Source organism: Marmota flaviventris, chromosome 14 (genome assembly GCF_047511675.1).
Source record: "Marmota flaviventris isolate mMarFla1 chromosome 14, mMarFla1.hap1, whole genome shotgun sequence".
Lineage (NCBI taxonomy): Eukaryota > Metazoa > Chordata > Mammalia > Rodentia > Sciuridae > Marmota > Marmota flaviventris.
Genome location: NC_092511.1, coordinates 68209131 through 68229442, shown reverse-complemented (window position 1 = coordinate 68229442; position 20312 = coordinate 68209131). Strand labels below are relative to the sequence as shown.

Below are 20312 nucleotides of genomic sequence, written 5' to 3'. Positions count from 1 at the left end.
ATTTTAAATAAAAGAAGAAATAAAGGACATTTAAAGTGGTTCTCTTCTCCTTAGAAGCCAGGATACTTCCCCATACAGGTGCCTGCCAGGGCATGGCCTAGTTTGGAACCTTCTATTCTGTCTCTCCTGGAGTGAATGTACTTTAGGGAAGATGCAGCAAAAGCACCTGAGGGTTCCCTTCGATCTAAAACTGGAAATATTATGTCTTTGGTCCAACAAAGAACCTCTATGGATGGACAACATATTATCTGTTCCCTTGCAAAAGAGGCCAAGCTATACAAGAGACTTTCAAAATTACAGATTAAAGGAAAGAGAATCCTCAAAAGGCTGAAAATGCATAACAGTATTGCCAAAAAAATATTCTGGAAAAAAATATTAGTGGTTCTTTTGAAAGAAAACCTCAAACCACTGAAATTTGAAAACTTCTTCTGGGGTAGGAGGAAAAGTACTTCCTTAATTTCAAGAAGATGATAACTTTTAACCGGGGAACACAGAGGAACATGAAAGGGTTGGAGATGGTGTGATACAGTATCTTGCCCCTACTAAAAATTATGTTTAGTATTAAGATGAAAGTTTTCCTCAAGGCACAATCCCTATCTTGAAGTCCCTATGAATCAGGCCGCTGACAAAGTTAAATCACCTTCATACTTATTACAAGATATAAAGGCCACCTCATTATTTCTTTACCCTACCCAGTGAAAAATGCAAGGTAAATTCTTCAAATGCATTCTAGGTGCATCTTTAAGAGAGTGATGTCTGCTGTATCTGGGGATGCCACCTGTCACAGCTCTCCAAGTTGCTTTAAGAAAAAAAAAAAAATGCTAAGCCATGAAAAATATTCAGTTCCTACCTACAGCTTCCTATTTCAGGGCTCACCTGCCACTCATTTCCACATTGCAGAATTACTCTTCATAAGTACTATCTTTAAAAAAAAAATGAGTAATTTGACTCTCAAGGAGAATAGTAGCCTAATGTACTTCATTTTATTATTTAAAAAAAAATTTTTAGGAAGAACATAAACTACCTATCACTTCCCTTTTTGCTTACATTTTAAGATATACTTACTGGCTTCCTTACCACATAGTGATTAAAACATATGCAGAAAGTACTATGCAATGATAAAGTAGTGGGTAATGATACATGGAAAGTTTTTTTTTTAAGTGCTACAAAATTGAAAATTTTTATCTTACTACCTTTGTTTGCCAAAAGTAAGAAACTGAAGTCAAATTTTACCTTTTTCAAACTTTTTTCTAAACATTCTCATTGAAACCCTTCATTGCCTTTGGGAGTAGAAATGCAAACATGTCTAGTAAACAGGAAGGGAGTTGGATGCAGACCTTCAAAAAGGGTAAGAAAGTGATCATCAATGGACAACTGTGACAGTTCTCTGGAGTCTTGCTTGTAGGAAAGTGCACCTCCATGCCCTTGCTAAGAGTCAGTTTGGAGGTGAATCTGGAACTATGGTGCCTGTCATCTGCATTTCAAATGATAGATGAAAGGTCAGGATTGCAACCAGCCCTATGGTTCTCATTCAAAGGCAATTTTGTTCCCCAAACTAGGGCACATTTGACAGTATCTGAAGACATTTGAATATCACAGCTGGGGAGGAAGGGGGTGCTATTGACATCAGTGAGCAAAGTTCAGAGATGTTGCGAAGCATCCTACAATGGCTAACCAAAATGAGCCCCCTAGTCTTTCTCAACCCTTATTTTCTAAAGTGTGGAAGCAGAGTCTTGGAATTTCCACTTCTAATGGCTACTCTTGTGATTCTTTTACAGACAGAATTGTGAAAATCAATACTTTCTTTTTGAGGCCATTCCCTTCCCTATTTTTAAACATTACCTCTCTAAGTGATCCCTCTAGAACTTCTAATGACAGAAGAATTGAATCTCTGTAAGGGTAGAGACCCTTGGTGGTTATTCGGTGCTGTGTATCCAGCAGTTTAATTGAGGGTGGACATGATGAAAGAGAGGAGGAGGGCAACTACATCACCAAACTATATATACATTCTCTTGGACAAGACAAAATGACCAATATTGGTGCGCATGTATTTACCACTACCACATTAAGATCCCTGTGCTAAGTGTGTGGTATTAATCAACACATTTTGATACGAATAACCTGGTAGATACACATCTCATTTTTATTTTATACCTGAGAAAAATGAAGCTTCTAAGAGGTGGATCAACTTGCTCAAAAGCCAGAATTCAGTTCTTGCATTCTCTGGCAAGGGCTACCACCCTAGCCTAACTCACCGTTTTTGTTGTTGTTGTTGTTTTATCTGTTTGTTTGTTTCAAGATCTCTCATAAGATGGGGATCATTGGGATACTCAGATAATTCATTGTCAGCTTCCATCTGACTGTGACTCTACAAAAGAAGGCTTCTGGGAAACAAAGCCTTCCTCCTCACATAAAATCTGGCATCCTATTGTCTAGAAGGTAGGCAGCAAATTACCTGTCTTAATTCTCTCAAAAATGTAGAAGGCAAGAAAGCACATTAGACTATTCGCATAACACCTAAATTTGAGTTTCAAAAACCTGCAAAGAATAGGTCTGCCAAGGTGTCCTGGCTAGTATAAGAATAGGTTTTGTTTTCTCCTTCCTGAATTCTTGTCAGTTTCTAATCTAATTTTATGGGGATAATTTCATCTTTGTTTTTGGAATCCTGCCTTGGTTGACCACCCAATATTCCATGAGCCCCTGTCATGGCCTCCCCTTTTTTAATCAGGACAGCAATTGGCCTAACTAAAACACTTTATTTCTTACTCTCTCTTACATCTAAAGGTAGCCATGGTGATGAAAGCAGAAATTGCAGGGGGTGAAGGGCAGGTATTCCGGGAAACCTCCTTAAGGGTTGCTAGCATAGCAAGTAAGTGTATAATTTTATCTTCTCACTTCTTCCTGCATAGAAAATGGAAAGATGAAACACTAGAAGGTGTCTTGAGCCAAAAGACAAACTTCAGAAGTGAAGTCACGTACTAAATGTAACAGACCATAAATTCAGAGTCTGGGGTCCTGGAAGACTCCGTGTAGTCTCCCTGAACTACATATAAATATATATGAGTTGTGAGAGAAACAACTCTGAATTTACAGATTTATCATATGTGGTTGGATCTAAATCTATTAAAACATGTGAAAATCTATTACAAATTGTAAAGACTATTAGGGGACATTAATACTTTAGGATGCTTAGCTATAAATCAATATTTCATATTTATTTTTTATTGTTGGTTGTTCAAAACATTACATAGTTCTTGACATATCATATTTCACACTTTGATTCAAGTGGGTTATGAACTCCCATTTTTACCCCATATACAGATTGCAGAATCACATCAGTTACACATCCATTGATTTACATATTGCCATACTAGTGTCTGTTGTGTTCTGTTGCCTTTCCTATCCTCTACTATCCCCCCTCCAGTGAAGCTAGCCAATCCCTAAAAAACAAATGCCAAATGTCTTCTTTGATATAAGGAGAGTAACTAAGAACAGAGTAGGGACGAAGAGCAGGAGAAGAAGATTAACATTAAACAGGGATGAGAGGTGGGAGGGAAAGGGAGAGAGAAGGGAAATTGCATGGAAATAGAAGGAAACCCTCAGGGTTATAAAAAAGTACATACAAGAGGAAGTGAGGGGAAAGGGAAAAATAATACAAGGGGGAGAAATGAATGACAATATTTCATATTTAAATGTAATTATTTAACAATTTCACGTGTCATAATGTTCAGGTAGGAGGGCAAATGAAAGCAACCATGTTACTTTCCAACTCCTTTCAAACCAGTATGATTAATTTAGCTCTTTTGGGATGAAATTCTATATATTTCCATGCCATAATCTTAAAATCTCATGTATAATAAAATTTAAAAAAATTAACAAAATAAATTATAAAGAAATTCAGTTAGCTAGAAAAAAAATTTGATTACTTAATTGGTGGCTCCAAATGCTAAAAAGCAATGTGCTTTGAAGTCTAGCATTTCATGTAAAAATAAATAAAGGAGCTGGGGTTGTGGATCGGTGGTAGAGCACTCGCCAAGAATGTGCAGGGCCCTAGGTTCTATCCTCGACACCACATAAAAATAAATAAATAAAATAAAAGTATTGTGTCCAACTTCAACTAAAAAAAGATTAAAAAATAAATAAATAAAGGAAAGAATGAAGGAATGATAGACTTCAGGATCAGTTTTTAGGAATTTCCAGTGCAAAACAAAGTGAGCCTAATACATTAGCTCGTGCTATGTGCTCATTGTTCAAGGAGCCAGTTGACAAACACATTCTTAACTAGCTTACAACTTAATGGAGAAAAATAATCAAATAATCAAATAATCACACTGATGTGTCAGACAAGGAATAACAGAAGCACACCACGCTGTGGAGAACACAGTTGCTGACTTTGACCTCCTGGAAACACGAAAATTCTCTAATCTTTTTCCCTAATATTTCTGATGGGGCTGACACTGTCTTCTCCATGAGACCATTATCAAAACTGAACTCCATAGTGTATTTAAGAAGCTTTAGCACAGTGCTTGGCACCTATGAAATCTTCGAGGTATCTTAACTAGAAAGAATAATTGTTGGTATTTGCTACATGAGATTGTCCTTCTACGTAATATCAGATATTACTGATATTACAATTACAAGTTTATATAAAAAAGAAAAGCCCAGAGAGAAGGTTAGTGTTGACCAATAACAGCCAGATGATATGAAATAGTTTTCAAATTCTCACTGAATAGCAATATCCAGCTTACCATTTTAACATTATTTAAGAAATTATTGTCTTCTTTATGTTACATTTTCAGATCTCTAACAACAAAACCATATGATTGTTACTATTGTCTATTCAGCTTTTATTCAGGTAAAATGGGCCTTGAAGTAAATAATTTCCCTTGGTGCATCTTCTTAGAAGCACTTGAAGTTGTATTTACCTTGACAGAGCTACACATCATTGGTAAGAAATATCTGCTAGAATCACTTTTTTTTTTTTTTTTAACATCATTAACTTAGTATGCCAAAACTAATTTGGCATCTTAGCAGTTGCTTCTAGAAGGTGACAGTATCTCCAACTCTGCCAAGACAAAACACTGTCATTGACTAAAAAAAAAAAAAAAAAGCAACAACAAAAAAAACCCAGATAAAAACAGGATTCTACTGTACGTATATAGGTGACTGTATGACCAATGTGATTCTGCAACCTGTACAATCAGAAAAATGAGAAATTATACCCCATTTGATTCAAATGTGTGAATTATCAAGATCATTGTACAGTCATGTGTAACTAATAAAAAAAGGAGAAAAAAATAAAGAAATGCACTATATCACAAAACAAACAAACAAACAAACAACAACAACAACAACAAAAACAGGATTCCCCATCCTTTCCTGATTTCCAAAAGCATTCTCAAATATAAAATTCTGGCAACCTGTAATCAATCATCTATATGCAAAGCAATGAGGAGGTTAATTCCAGAACTTGTTCTTGATGTTGTGAAGAGAGATCTGCCTTCTTACAGACCAGGGCTCATTATAATGTCTCAGTAAAATGTGAAATATCTCTCAAGTGTCCCCTCTCTCTACATCTTTGAGCACTTCTTAACTTTGTACATGGACTGATGGTTGTAAAGTAATAGATGTTGTCCATTAAGGAAAAAAACAGAACAAATTTACAATTTCTAATTGATTATTGATTCAAACATATAATTACGTTTTTAATAATTTTCAACATAGACCATATAGGTCACATACTGCGTTGGCATGAGCATGATGCTTTTCAGTCATGACAAGAATGCTAGTATTTTTTTTAAATGACATTTACTTAATTGAAATAAAGTAGTCAAATAGCTCTTCCAAAGAATACCATTCAGAAACAGTTTCTCTGAACTATTTCCTCTCTCTCATCTCCACACCACTTGGGAGATGTTTTACAAATTATTTTGGATCTTCATCGACTCTTTGTATGGGAACAAAACAAAAGAAAGATGAAACACAGCCTCTTGAATGTTTATAGTCTCACACCCCTCCTTTGAGATTTAATAGCATTATTTAGTCATTCTTTATACATAATAACCATCATTATTAGGAAGTTTTGTTCTCATGTCTAACCAAAATGTTTAAACCAATTTTCTCAAGATATTCTTATATTACCTCCAGTTCCTATTTGTCCCAGATCTTTTATTACTAATTTTTTTTTCTGAAACTTCTTCAAAGAACATAGACACATGAGTCAGTTTTGTTGCCTCGTAGAGATTCTGAAACTTTGGTGTGAAAACGAACCACCTGGTGTGTGTTAGCAAGTGGGTAGTTCATTACAGATTCCAAGAACCTACTACCAAGTATGCTGATTCAAGTGGTCTACAGAGTAGCCTCTGCCTTTTCATAGGCTCCTCCTACCCCTTTGCTGATTTTGACATGCAGATAATTCTGATCATTTTGAAAACCACTGATTTAAAATCAGCATGGGTCATACAAATGTCTGCCCAACCTACCATTCGAATTTCATCTTTTGCTTTTCTTTATCTTTTCACCCATCTCTGGCATTTTCAGATAATGTCAGTCTAGAATATATTCAATACACACATACATATATCCTTTATTAAGCTTCCCCTTTTCTATAAGAATGCTCAAATCGCCTTATATATATTCTTTCAGAGAGGTTATTATAATGTATTGTAGTTACTTGTACATCTGTCTGGATTCCATGATTTCACTGTCCCATGGGACAGTGGCTATCACATGTTATATACTCAATGTTTATTGACTGCAGGTCTACCTGATCCTTTATTTTAAAAATGATCTCCAGGAACACTTGAGGGTAGGGAAGGGGAACAATTGCCATCCTTATCATTGTTCTGTCAAGACAAATAGTCCTACTTTCTTGTAATAATCTATAATGAATTTGTTTCACAGAATTTTATTTAACTCTTATTTTTTTGAACTTTTTTGTTTTTTTTTAAAAATTAGTTCGAAAAGAGCATTCCTGGCTTTGTAAAACTGCCTTTGATCATATCATTTCGTTGTTCCCAGATAGACAAGTTTAGCCTTTGAAAGTGATTTCCTGAGATAATAAATTCTACAAAGCTAATTTTTATGTCACATTAAGAAATTAAGAGACATTTTACGGAGTGATCTAAACCAAGCCCTTATTTATTTATGAAGTCCTAAGATCGTTAGAATCTGAGAAAGGAGTTAGGAGAAACAAAACTTTTATTTGTGAAACTCCAGTCTGTTAGAAAGGTCAAAGTAATAACTTGGAAAGAATTTGGATGGCACGATATACAAAAGCATAGTTCCCTCTATGTGATGCCAAGTATACACTGCAAATCATCTGTGAAAGCAACAAAGAGGCTTTAGAATGCAAGCACTCTTGTTCATCAATGTGGGTAAATCATATCCAAATCAATAATCTCCTTTTCCCAAGTGTTTCAAAAAAGAGACTTGCTTAATCATGTGACGTTTCACTCAGTGCTTAACCTCATCTACAGCATCTGTTCAGGGGCGGAATCTGACATGATTCTTGTTCAATACACAGAAAAGTGACACCATCTTCATTACATGGGTTCTCATTAGCTTATGCACATTTCCAACACTATATCACTTTCTAAACCTTTCTTCAGGTTTAGGAAATATTTCCAAAAGAGGATCTCTTTTCACTTTCATCAGAAAATTAGACCCTCTCAGAGTTAGTTTATAAACTTAATAAACTGCAGTTCATTTACTAGCAGCCTCTTCAGCTCTTCTAAACAAATATTTCTTTTATTGTAAAATATGCATATGCTCAGGGAAAAGTGTTCAACAAGGATGTGGAACTCAAATGTCTCATAGAAACCCAATACTGTGTACAATTAATATGCTTTAATAATTATAATCTGAAGAAGTAAGGAGATGAACTATACAGTGATTTTGATATATGGCATGTCTTAACCAAAATTTATCCTCAACTCCTGTGGTCTTGCAAACCTGAAATGCTTCCATGATAACTTCCTTCGGTATAACACAAATCTCAGCCACCCTTTAAAGTCAGTAAAATGCCTCACCTCAGCTTCTCACAATCATCCCAGTGTAGTCCAGCCACCTATATACCATGGCACATTTCTTAGTTATTTGAACTCTTCCCGTCTTTACTTTTAAGTTGACACTTGTCTGCACTCCCCAAAGAGGCTGTACATTCCTAAGGATCAGGAGCCAGGCTGTACATGTATACCATAACACATAGTTCAGTACCCCAGTTCTCTATTCACCACTCCTTTCCAATACCACATAGGCACTACTGCAATATCGTCTAAGTCATTTTGAATTCTGAAGTTCCCAAAGAGCCAGATCCGTTGCCTTGTAAATAAGGACTAATTTTTAATCCCAAATAAGTAGAAAAACGTAAAAGTATAGAGTTAAAAAGGAAATTCGTGTTCTAAGTCAACACATAGCTACCTACTGTGGATTCTATATCTCTGCGGATATTTATCTGTAGTGATGGCTTATATTGAGCAAGTTGGTCAAATGACATTGTGCATTTAAAAGAACATTGAGCTACTCATATATATCATTAACCAAATAACACTACATCAGATAGAGGGTAAGTTTTAAAACCTAGTAGGGACTGAAATGTTTTTCTCTGGATTGAATAATTATATGTCCAATAACTATCTTTTCCCACAAATAATTTCCTCAAAAATATATCATAAACCCTCAGAATTTTAGAATGGAGATATTTTGGGCTACATCTTTCAGATCATCTATCATCATTTTACAGATGAGAAAAACTGACACCTGAAAGATCTAAGCAATTTACTCTGAGTTGCTTAATCATCGATGATGGAGAGAGGACCAAAATACCAGTGCTTAGACCCTAGTTTAAGCAGCTTCTGTTACACTTCACTGACTCCTTTACAGCACAATATATGTATGTATGTATGTATTTTTAAATCATAATTTTAATACATACAAAATGAATAAAAAAACAGTGAACACCACTAATAATGACACATGCACATGAAGATAAACAAGTGCATGCACAAGGCATTCCATGATAGACGCTCCAAATTTGCACAAGCGCACAACACAACCGCTCTTCACTCACGAAGTTTAAAGATGATTGTGTTCCAAGAGTTTATAAAATAGGAGCATTTCTTACCTGGCAGCTGTATGAGGGGTTGATAAAAGACATTAAAAACTTGAGCTATGATTAGACATCAGATTATTCTAGCACTGAAGGGTTGCTTCTACCTGGGTTTCAGGAGTATAGTACTTTTAATAAAAAAGTAGATCAGAGACTTGAGAGGGATAACCCAACACACATCACCTTCACCCATGTTGTAACATTAGGTTGACTGCTGGCAATTACAACCCAAATCTTCCTATTGGCCAGTTAGGGCCCTACCTTTCCTTATCAGGCCAGAAATCTCTATAATTATAGTTACTTCCTCATATTAGAAAGCTCAGGAGGGAAAATAATCTCTGGAAGCCCTCCCTACTCCCGAATTCAGAAAGGGCAGTATCTGTTCCCATGTTTTTAGTATAAAAGTGCATAACTTTGAGGGTGAAGGGAACATGAGCTATACACATAATAGAGAAACTTGAGGAGAAACCCTCCCTTCCAACTGCCCCCCCCCAGTTCTCCAGTGCCAGTGTTTACACATGGCTACTTGACTAGGGATGCATGCTTTGAGAAACGTGAATGATCCTCTTTTTATGTATTTCAAAATACCCATAATCCACACCAAGATGTGTTCATCTCACCCCATGATAAGTAACAGGGCTTAACGTTCTGATGGTCAAATCCTTTTTAAAAACATTCGCCCTGTTGCTTGGATATCCATTAAAGATTTAACCACTTCCAAGGATCCCTTTGCCCTTTCACACAAACCTTACATCTTGCAAAGTTTTAATGGGTACCCGTGAGAGAACAAGCAAAGAGGCAGAGAAAAATGCTCACTCCAGTTGATCTTTTCTTTCTAAACACGAAGGCATATAAAAGGACTAATCAGTAATAGAAACCCAAATGAGAACAAAGAACAGCAGCTTTTCACACCTCTTAACTAGCAAGAGACTACAAAACAGCATCAGTATTATGGCATGCAACAAAAACAACAAAATGGTAGCAAATTTGGTTGTGACACCCTGAAATGACTGTGCTTTTAACTTGTAGGACAAATGATTTTATTGTAATGAACATTTTAGTCATGGCATGAGAAAGCTTTCATTTTTTTAAAACTGTTTGTTGATAATCCTCATGTATCAGTTTCCTCAGATTTTTAACCCCCAGAATTTGAGAAGAGCTTAATGTTTCTCAACAAACATCAATAAAGGATATTCTATGACCCTGAAATCTTCCCAAATGAAGAAGAGTACCTCCTCCTGACTGGCTCTCTGTAGAGAAGCTCACAAAGGGACTGCAGAATGGATTCATTCCATATATGCAATGGCTCTCCCTCCCAATTGGAAGAAAGACTGAGAAATAAAGGAATTGGAAATATAATTTTCGCTTCTCAAGTTTAGATCATGATTGAAGAGTGAGTCTGTGTTGTGGAATTCCTAAACCATGTAAAGAATAGATAAATCAGCCCTTTGCCGAAGTTGATTAATGGTAAGTAAAGAGGGCTTAAGTGGACACGTGGTCACTTCCCTGAAACCTGCCCCCCCCACTTCCTTCAGAAATAATGAGTACAGAGACATTAGATTAGAAAGCAAAGTTACTCACCATGGAGGAATCACTGCTTCCACTCCCGATCGGAGCTCCCTCAGCACAGGTTGGGAGGTGGGTAGAAAGTTGACTAGCCCTGCCCCCATCTATGACATCACAATCTACCTCATAAAAGGTAGTGAAAGTGCTCTGAACTCCTGTCTGATTTCCGAGAGATACAGAAAAGAGAGAGTGAGAGAGAGAGCAAAAGAAAAACAAAACAAAACAAAACCCGTACCTTACTTGGGAAGGGATTAGGGAGGTGGAAGAGGGAATGGTAACTACTTGGGAGAAAGAGGCATATGAAAGAATTAGGTGCTGAAAGAGAAATGTGCAGGCCTTCATGACATCAGACAGCACTGTCATTTGGATTCCTCTTTGGTTCTTGAACGAATCAAAAGGAACCATCTAGGAGGAGGATGAAGACGCACCCTGCCTTGTCAGGGAAAATTATAATGGGGCTCCTGGGGGGGGGGGGGAATGAATCCCCTATTTAAAGCATCCAGCATCATCACCAAGAGAGAAAGCAAGGGCTGCAGCTCTTAAAGCCTGGAACAGTAAGTGGGAATCCCAGATGCCTTTCTTGAAGGTTCCATGGCCCTGCTATGTGACCTTCGTCAAGCTCCCAGCCTTGGCATGTCCAGCCAGTAACATGGTACTAAAGGGATACTTACCACTTTCAATGGGATGCATTGATTGTTGTTAGAACTGCAACTCTTTCTAATTTCCTTTATGCCCCTCAGAAGGGGTTGCACGAAGTGTATAATTTAAAAGATAAGCCAATAACCAATGCCTGTTTCTACCTTTAGAATCCTTTCTTAGAGCTTCCTCAATATAAAGTGTTACTGACAATCTTGAAAGTTTTTCTGTGAGTACCAAATAGACTCTATATCTAAAAAAGGTAGTCTAAGCCCACCTTCAAAACCATTAAAAAAAATCAAATGGCAAGATTTCTACAGTCATCAGATTCCCTGCTCCTTCACTCTCAGAGGCACAGCCCATGTGACCCATGATGCTAACTGACCAAATGTGTTTCGCATAAGCATTTCTGTTATACTCCTATGGTTGTAGCTTTGTTTAATGTCTGAGTCCAAGTCTAATGGGGAATCAGACAAGATATCAGAATGATGTATAGAGTACTATAGTATTATATATATATATATATATATATATATATATATATATATATATATATATATATTAAATGTCGATTTAGAAGTTTAAAAATAGAAAATACTAAAAGTTGTCAAGAGGGCATTATGGCAAAACCTAAGTAATGGGTGATGCTGAAGAACAGGCAGGTCCTGAAACAATTCACATAGGAGCCAGACCTTCAACTGCCTAGTGGAATATAGGAAAAGTGAAATCATCTCTTCCCACAGTATTTTAGCAAAAGCAAATATGCAAAATAATAGCTTACAATTTGTGGCATCACAAGTGGGTAAATCCCAAAGCCTGTTTCCATATGCAGATAACTCCAAATTTGGGAATTTTTTATTTTTTGAGCCAATATAGTCATATTTCTAATCCTGTCATTCTTATTAAATACATAAGTGTGTTATAATAATCATAATTTAAAATTAAGCAAAATTGACAGATTAGGAGCAGTTTGAAAGACAGAAGTTACTAAATTCAAACTGATTTTGGATTCAGCAACAACACTCCCATCTTATGCTTCAAATAAATGTTAAAAAGACATTTAAAGAATGTCTTTAAAGAACTAAAGATAATGCAAAATAAAAAAAATATTAACTATATAAAAAGGGTATATTTTTGTAGTTGATTTTTTTCTGTACTTATTAGAGAAAGAAAAGCTACTCTATACACATATTTTCATCACTCTATTATTCTCTGTCCATTTCTACAATTCTAAGTCTAAATTAAAATTCTACAAATAAAATTCTACATATAAAAGCATATATTTATCAGATTTTGTAATTAATGGCCCTGTGAAGTTCTGTTTTCTTTCAATTTTTACATATTGGATCATTGACTAGTTGGCTTATCCTTGATCTTTTATAATTTACAATAGTCCTATTTAATTTTAGAAAATAGGACATTTCCTATTGTAAGGAATATGCTAATCATTAACCATTATTTATCAGTATCAAAAATGATTATTATACTTACTTCACTCATCTCACATCTTATAAAAAATTTTAAAGACCAAGATGAATGGTGCAATGGTCCATTCTTCCAATAAATATTTTTAAGATTTTTACTACACCCCAAAAGATGTTATACTTCTCCCAACATTAAGATATTAAAATAAAAATGGAGTCAAACACTGTTTAAATATTGAAATAGAACAATCTAAACTTAGGTCACAACCTACTAATATTTCTTATTAATTATTGTCTGGAAATGTAGCATGACTTCAGGAACCCAATGCAAAACTAGGCTGCATCAAAAGGATGCAGAGTTGTAAACTGTGCTGACCTTTTAAGCGAATTTAGTATGATTGGTAATGAATATTACTTAGGATGAGATAACTTGATCTGACACGGGATGCAATGCCAGGATAAGATAATTTTCAATTCTCTTTGGATCTAACTTCTTGACATTGTTCAAAAACCTAAGTCTTACCAAAACTGAGGATTTAATGCAGAATTCCCATGATATCACATAATCAATGAGTTATTCTTCAAGATGAAAGATGAAGTGTTTATAATATTTCAGTAGCCAAGAATCCCCATAATTAGTCACAATTATAATTTTAGTAGATGTAAGTCTGGTTTAAAAATTTTGTTTGGGGTAATAAAGTCAATTTAACTTCTTTAGTACAGAGGATGAAGAAGAAAGAAGTGGAATAATTTGTATGTTCCAAAAGACTAATTTGCAGATGCCTTTATGAAGTAATTCATCATGGAAGGACTGATAAGGCAACTGTCATCCAACTGGACCCACATTATTCCTCTTGAAGAGAAATACCTCAGTAAGACAGCCTCTAATAAATGTTTATAGCAGCAGATTTGAAACCGGAGTTTCCAGATAAAGAGATCATGTTTTGATTTTATTTGACCATGGTGTCTCACACATATAGAAATTTGGTCAAAGGAATAAGAGGTTCTTAGAAGATGATGTGGACTGGAATCTCTCCAGGATCTCTCTCAGTCTCAAAATAGATTTGCCAAAGAAGATGGATGAAAGAGGTCAAGGGACAGGTTGTAAAGATTTGACAAAACATCTAGCCAGAGTTCCAGTCAAGTTCATTATCAGCAATGCATCAGCACAGATGAGGGTATTCAGAGAAAAGTAATAAAACAAGATACAGTATTTTTGATGAAAGGAAAGATTAAAAGTCCAAATTAAGAAAGCTTGCCTTCAAGAAAATAAGATTAGAATGAAGTATTTGAAATATATGTATTGCCTAGAAGGAAAATGGCTGTTGTAAGATGATGTGTTCTAAAGTAATAAAAGAAATCTGAACTAAGGAAACTCCACATTGCCCATCCAGAAGCCTTTCCTATTTATAAGATACATGGACCATAATGTGGCACATATTTCTCTTCTAAGGGCTGTGATCAAAGCCACATTTTATAAATCATTTAAATTAAGCTAGAGAAAGCACTCGACAAAATAATCTGTAGAGACAGAATGTAGACAACAGTAAGTTAAACACACTTTTATTTCTAGAATGTAGTAAACCAAGAAAACAGTGAATACACAGAGATAGCCATCAACAGATATTTTCTATTCCTGCAAAGAATGCTGAGTATTTCAGTAAGCTGAGAAACTAAATGAAAAGAGAAAAAAAAAAAAAAACACTGAATACACAGTCTAATAAAAGCACAAGGAACAAAATGTTTATCCTTTTCATGGAAATTATTTGGTATTAGAGATATGGAAAATTTTGAATGCCCTGATTCAACGAATATTTGTCATTATGCCTTTTACATAGTAGGGATGCCATAGAACTATTGAGTTCAGCGAATTAGAAAAAAAAAAAAAAAAACTTATGTGAACAAGAAATAAATGCAACTCTTTGAAGTCCTGATTGTTAGTCATCAGAAACTGGAATTATCTTGATACATATTCAGTATGAAATATTGTCTCATCTATGGGCTTCATTCATTTCACTAATAGCAGTATTAATAATCTTCACAATCTGAGAAGGCTTTGCTGTAAAATGAGAAGTCTCTGCAGTAGAACTTTCCACTGTATATCTTGACAACTTGTGGAAACACTGATCTTTCATAGAAAAATATTGATGTCAAAATTTTATCACATCAAACACTGAAGAAACACCCAGTTTTGCTATGGGACTTTTTTATTTCCTTTATTCTTTTTTTTTTTTTTAGGTGCTAGAGATTGAACCCAGGGCCTTGTGCATGTGAGAAAAGCACTCTACCAACTGAGCTATATCCCCAGCCCTTCTTTATCTTCTTGACCATCGTAGGCAATGAAAAGACGTACAAAAATAATAATAAAATCCTTAGATAATCTTATAATAAGCATATTGGTTAATATCCATCTTCTCCTTTTTAACCTATTTAATATTTATATCAACTTGTTCACATTTTCACTTTTTTCTTCAATATCCTTTAACCCAGAAATTCTTGAGGCAGGTCCAAGTAGGAATAAGAAAAATATCACAAATAATCTATTCTTGACTAAAATGACAAATCCTAGTATACACAGGAATATCAGAAATCAGGGACTAAATATAAAGATACTATTTCCAAATAAAGGTATTGATTCAACATATTGGCCTTATGATTATTTGGTTCAAGTTTACGGAGCAGGTATGTCTGCATTTGCTCTTACATATCCAAAACTGACTAAAAATTGTGTGGGGGTAAAATGGGGGTGGAAGTTTCCTAAAACACTTCTCTGAGTATTATTTTAAATAATATTTTTAATTTTTTTAAAGAAGTCTTTAAATTGAGAACAATTAAAAATAAAATCAGATAATTACCACATATGGATAAGTAAGATTAGAATATATCTTATGTGGATACTTCATAAACCAGTACTTATTCCATAGATCTGTCTAGGTTTCATGGATATCCCAAGATAATTGCAATTATCTTCTCTCATATGGGTACATCCCAGGTGTATAATTTCCAAGTTTCTGTAAAATATTACTGTTAATTGGCTGCCATATAATCCTCAGAATATTAACTGAAATCTGAGGCATTAATTGATAACAGATTAAGATATCAATTATTTTCCTTCCTTCTTTTAATAACAGACTCTCAAAACTTGAAAAACTTCTAAGACCCAAAGGAACAAAAGCTCATTGATTGAATGACAAGTTATGATACTGATATTTCTGGGGTAGAGCCACTCAGTTAAAAACCACTAAGCCTGTCTACTCTTACAAGCAATAATGTCTTCAAACTAAAATAGAAATAACTCCTCAGTCCCCAAGTTCAGGTGACACAACCCAAATCAATGTACTGAATAGTTTAAAGTTAGGTCAATCCATGTGTCCATTTTAAGTAAAGGGAGTGATTTGTTTGGTTCATGTCCTAGCTTTGCCCCAGCCAAGTCTGTTTTCTTCTTTTAAAACAAGAACACTGGAACACAGTCTTTTCCTCTGCATAAAATCATGACTGTCAGGAGGACCACACACTAGTTTCACTTCATTAGTGAATAACTTAATTTTTTTATGAACAGACTTGATCATATTGGTAAGTTCAGGGTCAGCATCACAGCATGCATAACAATAGATTCACTTCTTAATAAATGGATCGGTGTCCCATCCTTCTTAGACCTGCACCGCCTAGATTCAGACAGCAGACACAGTTGTGGGGAAACTGATACCCTTCCTATGATGACTGCCTTTCAAGGAGATGTTTGCTTTTCTTATTAAAATCCCTATTAATTTTTTACTTTTCCCAAAATTAATAGTTTTGAATTGGCTAAATGTTACTTTTATAATCCTGGGAGAATGAATTCCCTGGGAAGGTCTGTGCAAAAATCAGTGACCACATCCACAGATCTGAATGTAACAGCAAGATTCAGTGCAGGAATCAGATGTAAGTAGTTATAGTTTTACTAACATAATAGATTGAAAGGGAAGGCTTTTGGGAGAAAGATTAAATCATGCGACAACCCACCTTATTAACAAAATGTGTGCAAAATAAATACCCATTTCATTTTCTACCTGTCACTGAGTTTCTACACTATGCCTCCATCCAGATTTGCAATCTGAAATTGGTTTTATTGTACTCTTTCTAGATCTGGACATTCCAATTCTTCCTAGATCAGGAAAGGTCCTTTCAGTCTGAATACTTAATGAATGATCCACTCTCTGGAATGTCTGGATAAAATTCTTCTGAACTGCTGTGAATTTCTTGAACACATATCCTTTCAAATGAAGCACAGAAATACATTCCAAACCCAAATTGAAATAGCTAGCAATTTATATTTTTTTCTATTACTGCTACACTTTGATCAGTGGAGAGAATCAAGAATTGACTATAGACAGAATCAGAAGATATAAAAATACTCCACAAAAAGGGTTCCTTCAACTACAGGTCTGCACAATTAGATGTAATGCTTGTTCCCATGACTATTTCATTCTTTTTCAAAATACTGGCACTTGTTTTTTGGTATACTGGGAATACAGAACTGTTCTAATGCATTTCTCATCAATATATCATATATATGATGGGAAAGTATTTGTGTATCTATTTATCTACCTATCTATCTATCCACACACACACACACGTTGCACTGTGCAAATATATCTCCTAATTTTATTTCTCCTAAACTGCATTAGATCAGACATAAAACTCATTTTACTATTGCACATTGAAAGAGTTAAGACAGGAAATGTCACATTGAGTGTGTTTGTTTTGTGTATAGATGAACATAGATGAGCATCTTTGATTACATGCCACTGTCAGAAAAGACTGACTTGGAAATCATTAATTTCCAATATTTTAGAAATATTTCTTACTCATCACCATGAACATCATGGCAATTTTTAAATTATTTTTTATTTGTTATTTTTAGTTATATAGGACAGTAGAGTATATTTTGACATATTTATTTAAACATGGAATACATCGTCTTCTAATTGGCATCCCAGTCTTGTGGTTGCACATGATGTGGAGATTCACATGTATTCATATATATACATAGGAAAGTTAGGTCAAATTCATTCCACTCTCTTTCTTATTCATTCCACTCATGATTTTAATTGAGCCAAATTTTTAAAAAATAATATGTGCAGTCTGACTTGCAATTGATCCCTTATTCCTCAATTTTTCTCTTTACCAACAGATCTTACCAGTGTCACAAATTATACTTGATCAGCTTATCAAACTGTTCCCCAATATCCAATTTAGAAGTATTCAGATTTGATAAGAGGTTTAAATGGCAAAGAACTAAAATGTGTATTAGGGTAAGTCTCACCATCCCTTGGAATTAAGAATGGGTCAGGGGTCCCCTCACAAAGCCTGAAGACTTAGGCGTCTAACATACCTCATCTCTGAACTCTGTTCGTACATTTGGTTCATGTGGAAAAAAAATGTATATGTAATAAAATCAGTTATAATTAATATGCTTTCTGTGTATAGTCAGCTATAAGTTAAATCCTAGTCCCTCCATCTCTCACTAAAATATCAAATTTCTTTCCTGCTCTTTTGTTCTGGCTTAATTGCTATAATGGCACTCCTAATGTATTAGAGCCTTTTAAAAATGCTTAGGGGAATCTTTTCACTTTTATCAGAATACTTGAGGTTCATGAAAACAATACATTAGTGTTTCCAATCTCATTCAGAATAACACACAACATATATACATTTTTGGCAGATAAAAATCATCGAAAGTCATGAGATGATTTTTATTTCTTGAGATCCAGGTATACATTTCTTTATTAACTTTAAAAGTACCCATTAAATTCTCTGAAATCAATGAATAAAAATTAGATTTCAAAATATGATAATTAAATATATAGGTAATTTCCATATCATGACATTGACATTTGTTTATATTCATAATAGTATTTATATACTTAAAATATCTGGCTCAAATTTTCTCCCATGATGATATAAAGCTGTCACATTTAGTGAACATTTACATACAAAAAACTAATTTTTGATATACCATGGTTAAGGTTCCCTTTCTTTTCTCTCTTCTTTTTTCTTCACTCCTCTTCACTCCTACCCTAACTCCTACTCTTTCTTTCCTTCTTCCTTTCATCCTTTCTTCCTTTTTTATTCATCTTTCTAAAATACATGTCAACTGGCTTAATACTTTGAAATAAATGAACATTAACCTAAGCAAACAAAGCTAGTTTATAGACTAACTGGCTATTTCATCTTCTGAAACAGTTTCTTCTACATTTGTTCTAACATATCCATCATTCCAATAATCTAAAAAGTTTTTTTTCTTTTACAACCAATCATTTCTTTTATAACCAAGTTGAATTAATTTGCTCACAAATACATCTTCTACCTTTAAATTCGGAAAGGATGGTACCTTTAGGCTGTTGAGAAATGTCTAAACCAATAGCTTAAAAAATTGGTTGCCAGCCAGAAAGTTAATGGTGCTTTACAGAGAGCTGATTTGTGAATAAGCATACACAGACATACATCTCAGAGTACTTTATTTATCTAATTACTCTAATTTCCCATCATGACTCATAGAGCTTTTGCACCCGTTCTCTCCCATGTTGAGTAGTTTTCCTTCCCCGCCTCTCAAACCAAAGCAGACACAGCACCATAGGTCTTTCCCAGGCTGCACATGTAGAATCACATAGAACATAAATATGCTGACATGGCACATAATTGCTTAACATATGTCCAATGTGCCAGCATAAGACCATAAAAACATGTGGCTCTCTGTTTTGAAATTCAAATCATTTTTCTTGGCAAATGTAAATAATCTGTTCAAATCTCTACTCTTTTGGTGGAGACTTTGACTTGTAACAAATAAAATTTTCCTGGGGTTTTCATATATTTCAGAGAAGAAGCCACGTTGTTGAATCCCACAGACATAAACACACCAAAAAGGAAAGAAGATTCAAGTATCTTCTTTTCTTGATTACACATGAAACTACACTGGCTTCTCCTGAAAAATATAGTGACTGATTGTCACAACAGACAACAAAACAAATGGGGTCCAAACGTGGGTGCAATTTTCTTGGCAAAATCATTGAAAATCTGTGTGTATGGGGTCTCACATTCTTGACTTTTTTAGAACTTTGAAGGCAGTCATTTGTGGCTATTTTGCACAGTAAGCATGTTGATTTTTTTTTTTTTTTCTCCATTGGCCATTAGTGAAGGAGGATGAAGAATAAGATGGAAGCAGAAGTGGCAAAGACAGCAATCTACAGATGCGGGTGTGGCACCACACAGCAATCAAGCTCAGAAAAAAACAAAAACAAAACAAAACAAAACAAAAAATCATGAGGAGGCCGAGAGCAGGCCTATAACTGAGCAATATAATAGCAAACTCTGACAATGCATTTGTCTCAGAATCATTATAAAGTATGACATTCCTCCAAAAGAAGCCTTCTCCCATGCAAGGATTTATGAACTTTGCCAATGAGAATCAAAGAAAGACACAGGCTTCTTGATGGTGTTCTCAATGTCAAACACCTCTGCAAATGCCAACAGTGCAAGTGACAAAAGCCAGTGATGGTTTGGACTACATCTAAATGAGAAAAAGACAATGGAAATGA

General features: G+C 34.9%; 1 protein-coding gene across 4 annotated transcripts in view; it reads right to left on the bottom strand.

Annotated features, from left to right (window-relative positions):
• The window catches only part of Ctnna2 (catenin alpha 2), a 983267-nt gene that overhangs the window by 15831 nt on the left and 947124 nt on the right, over window positions 1-20312 (bottom strand). For 2 of the 4 annotated variants that reach the window (XM_071601249.1, XM_027943787.3), the window contains one exon: window positions 10691-10834. The exons of the other annotated variants lie outside the window; for them this stretch is intronic. In XM_071601249.1, the coding sequence (XP_071457350.1) occupies window positions 10691-10834 (144 nt within the window). The remainder of the gene's footprint in view (window positions 1-10690; window positions 10835-20312) is intronic. 4 annotated transcript variants of the gene reach the window in all.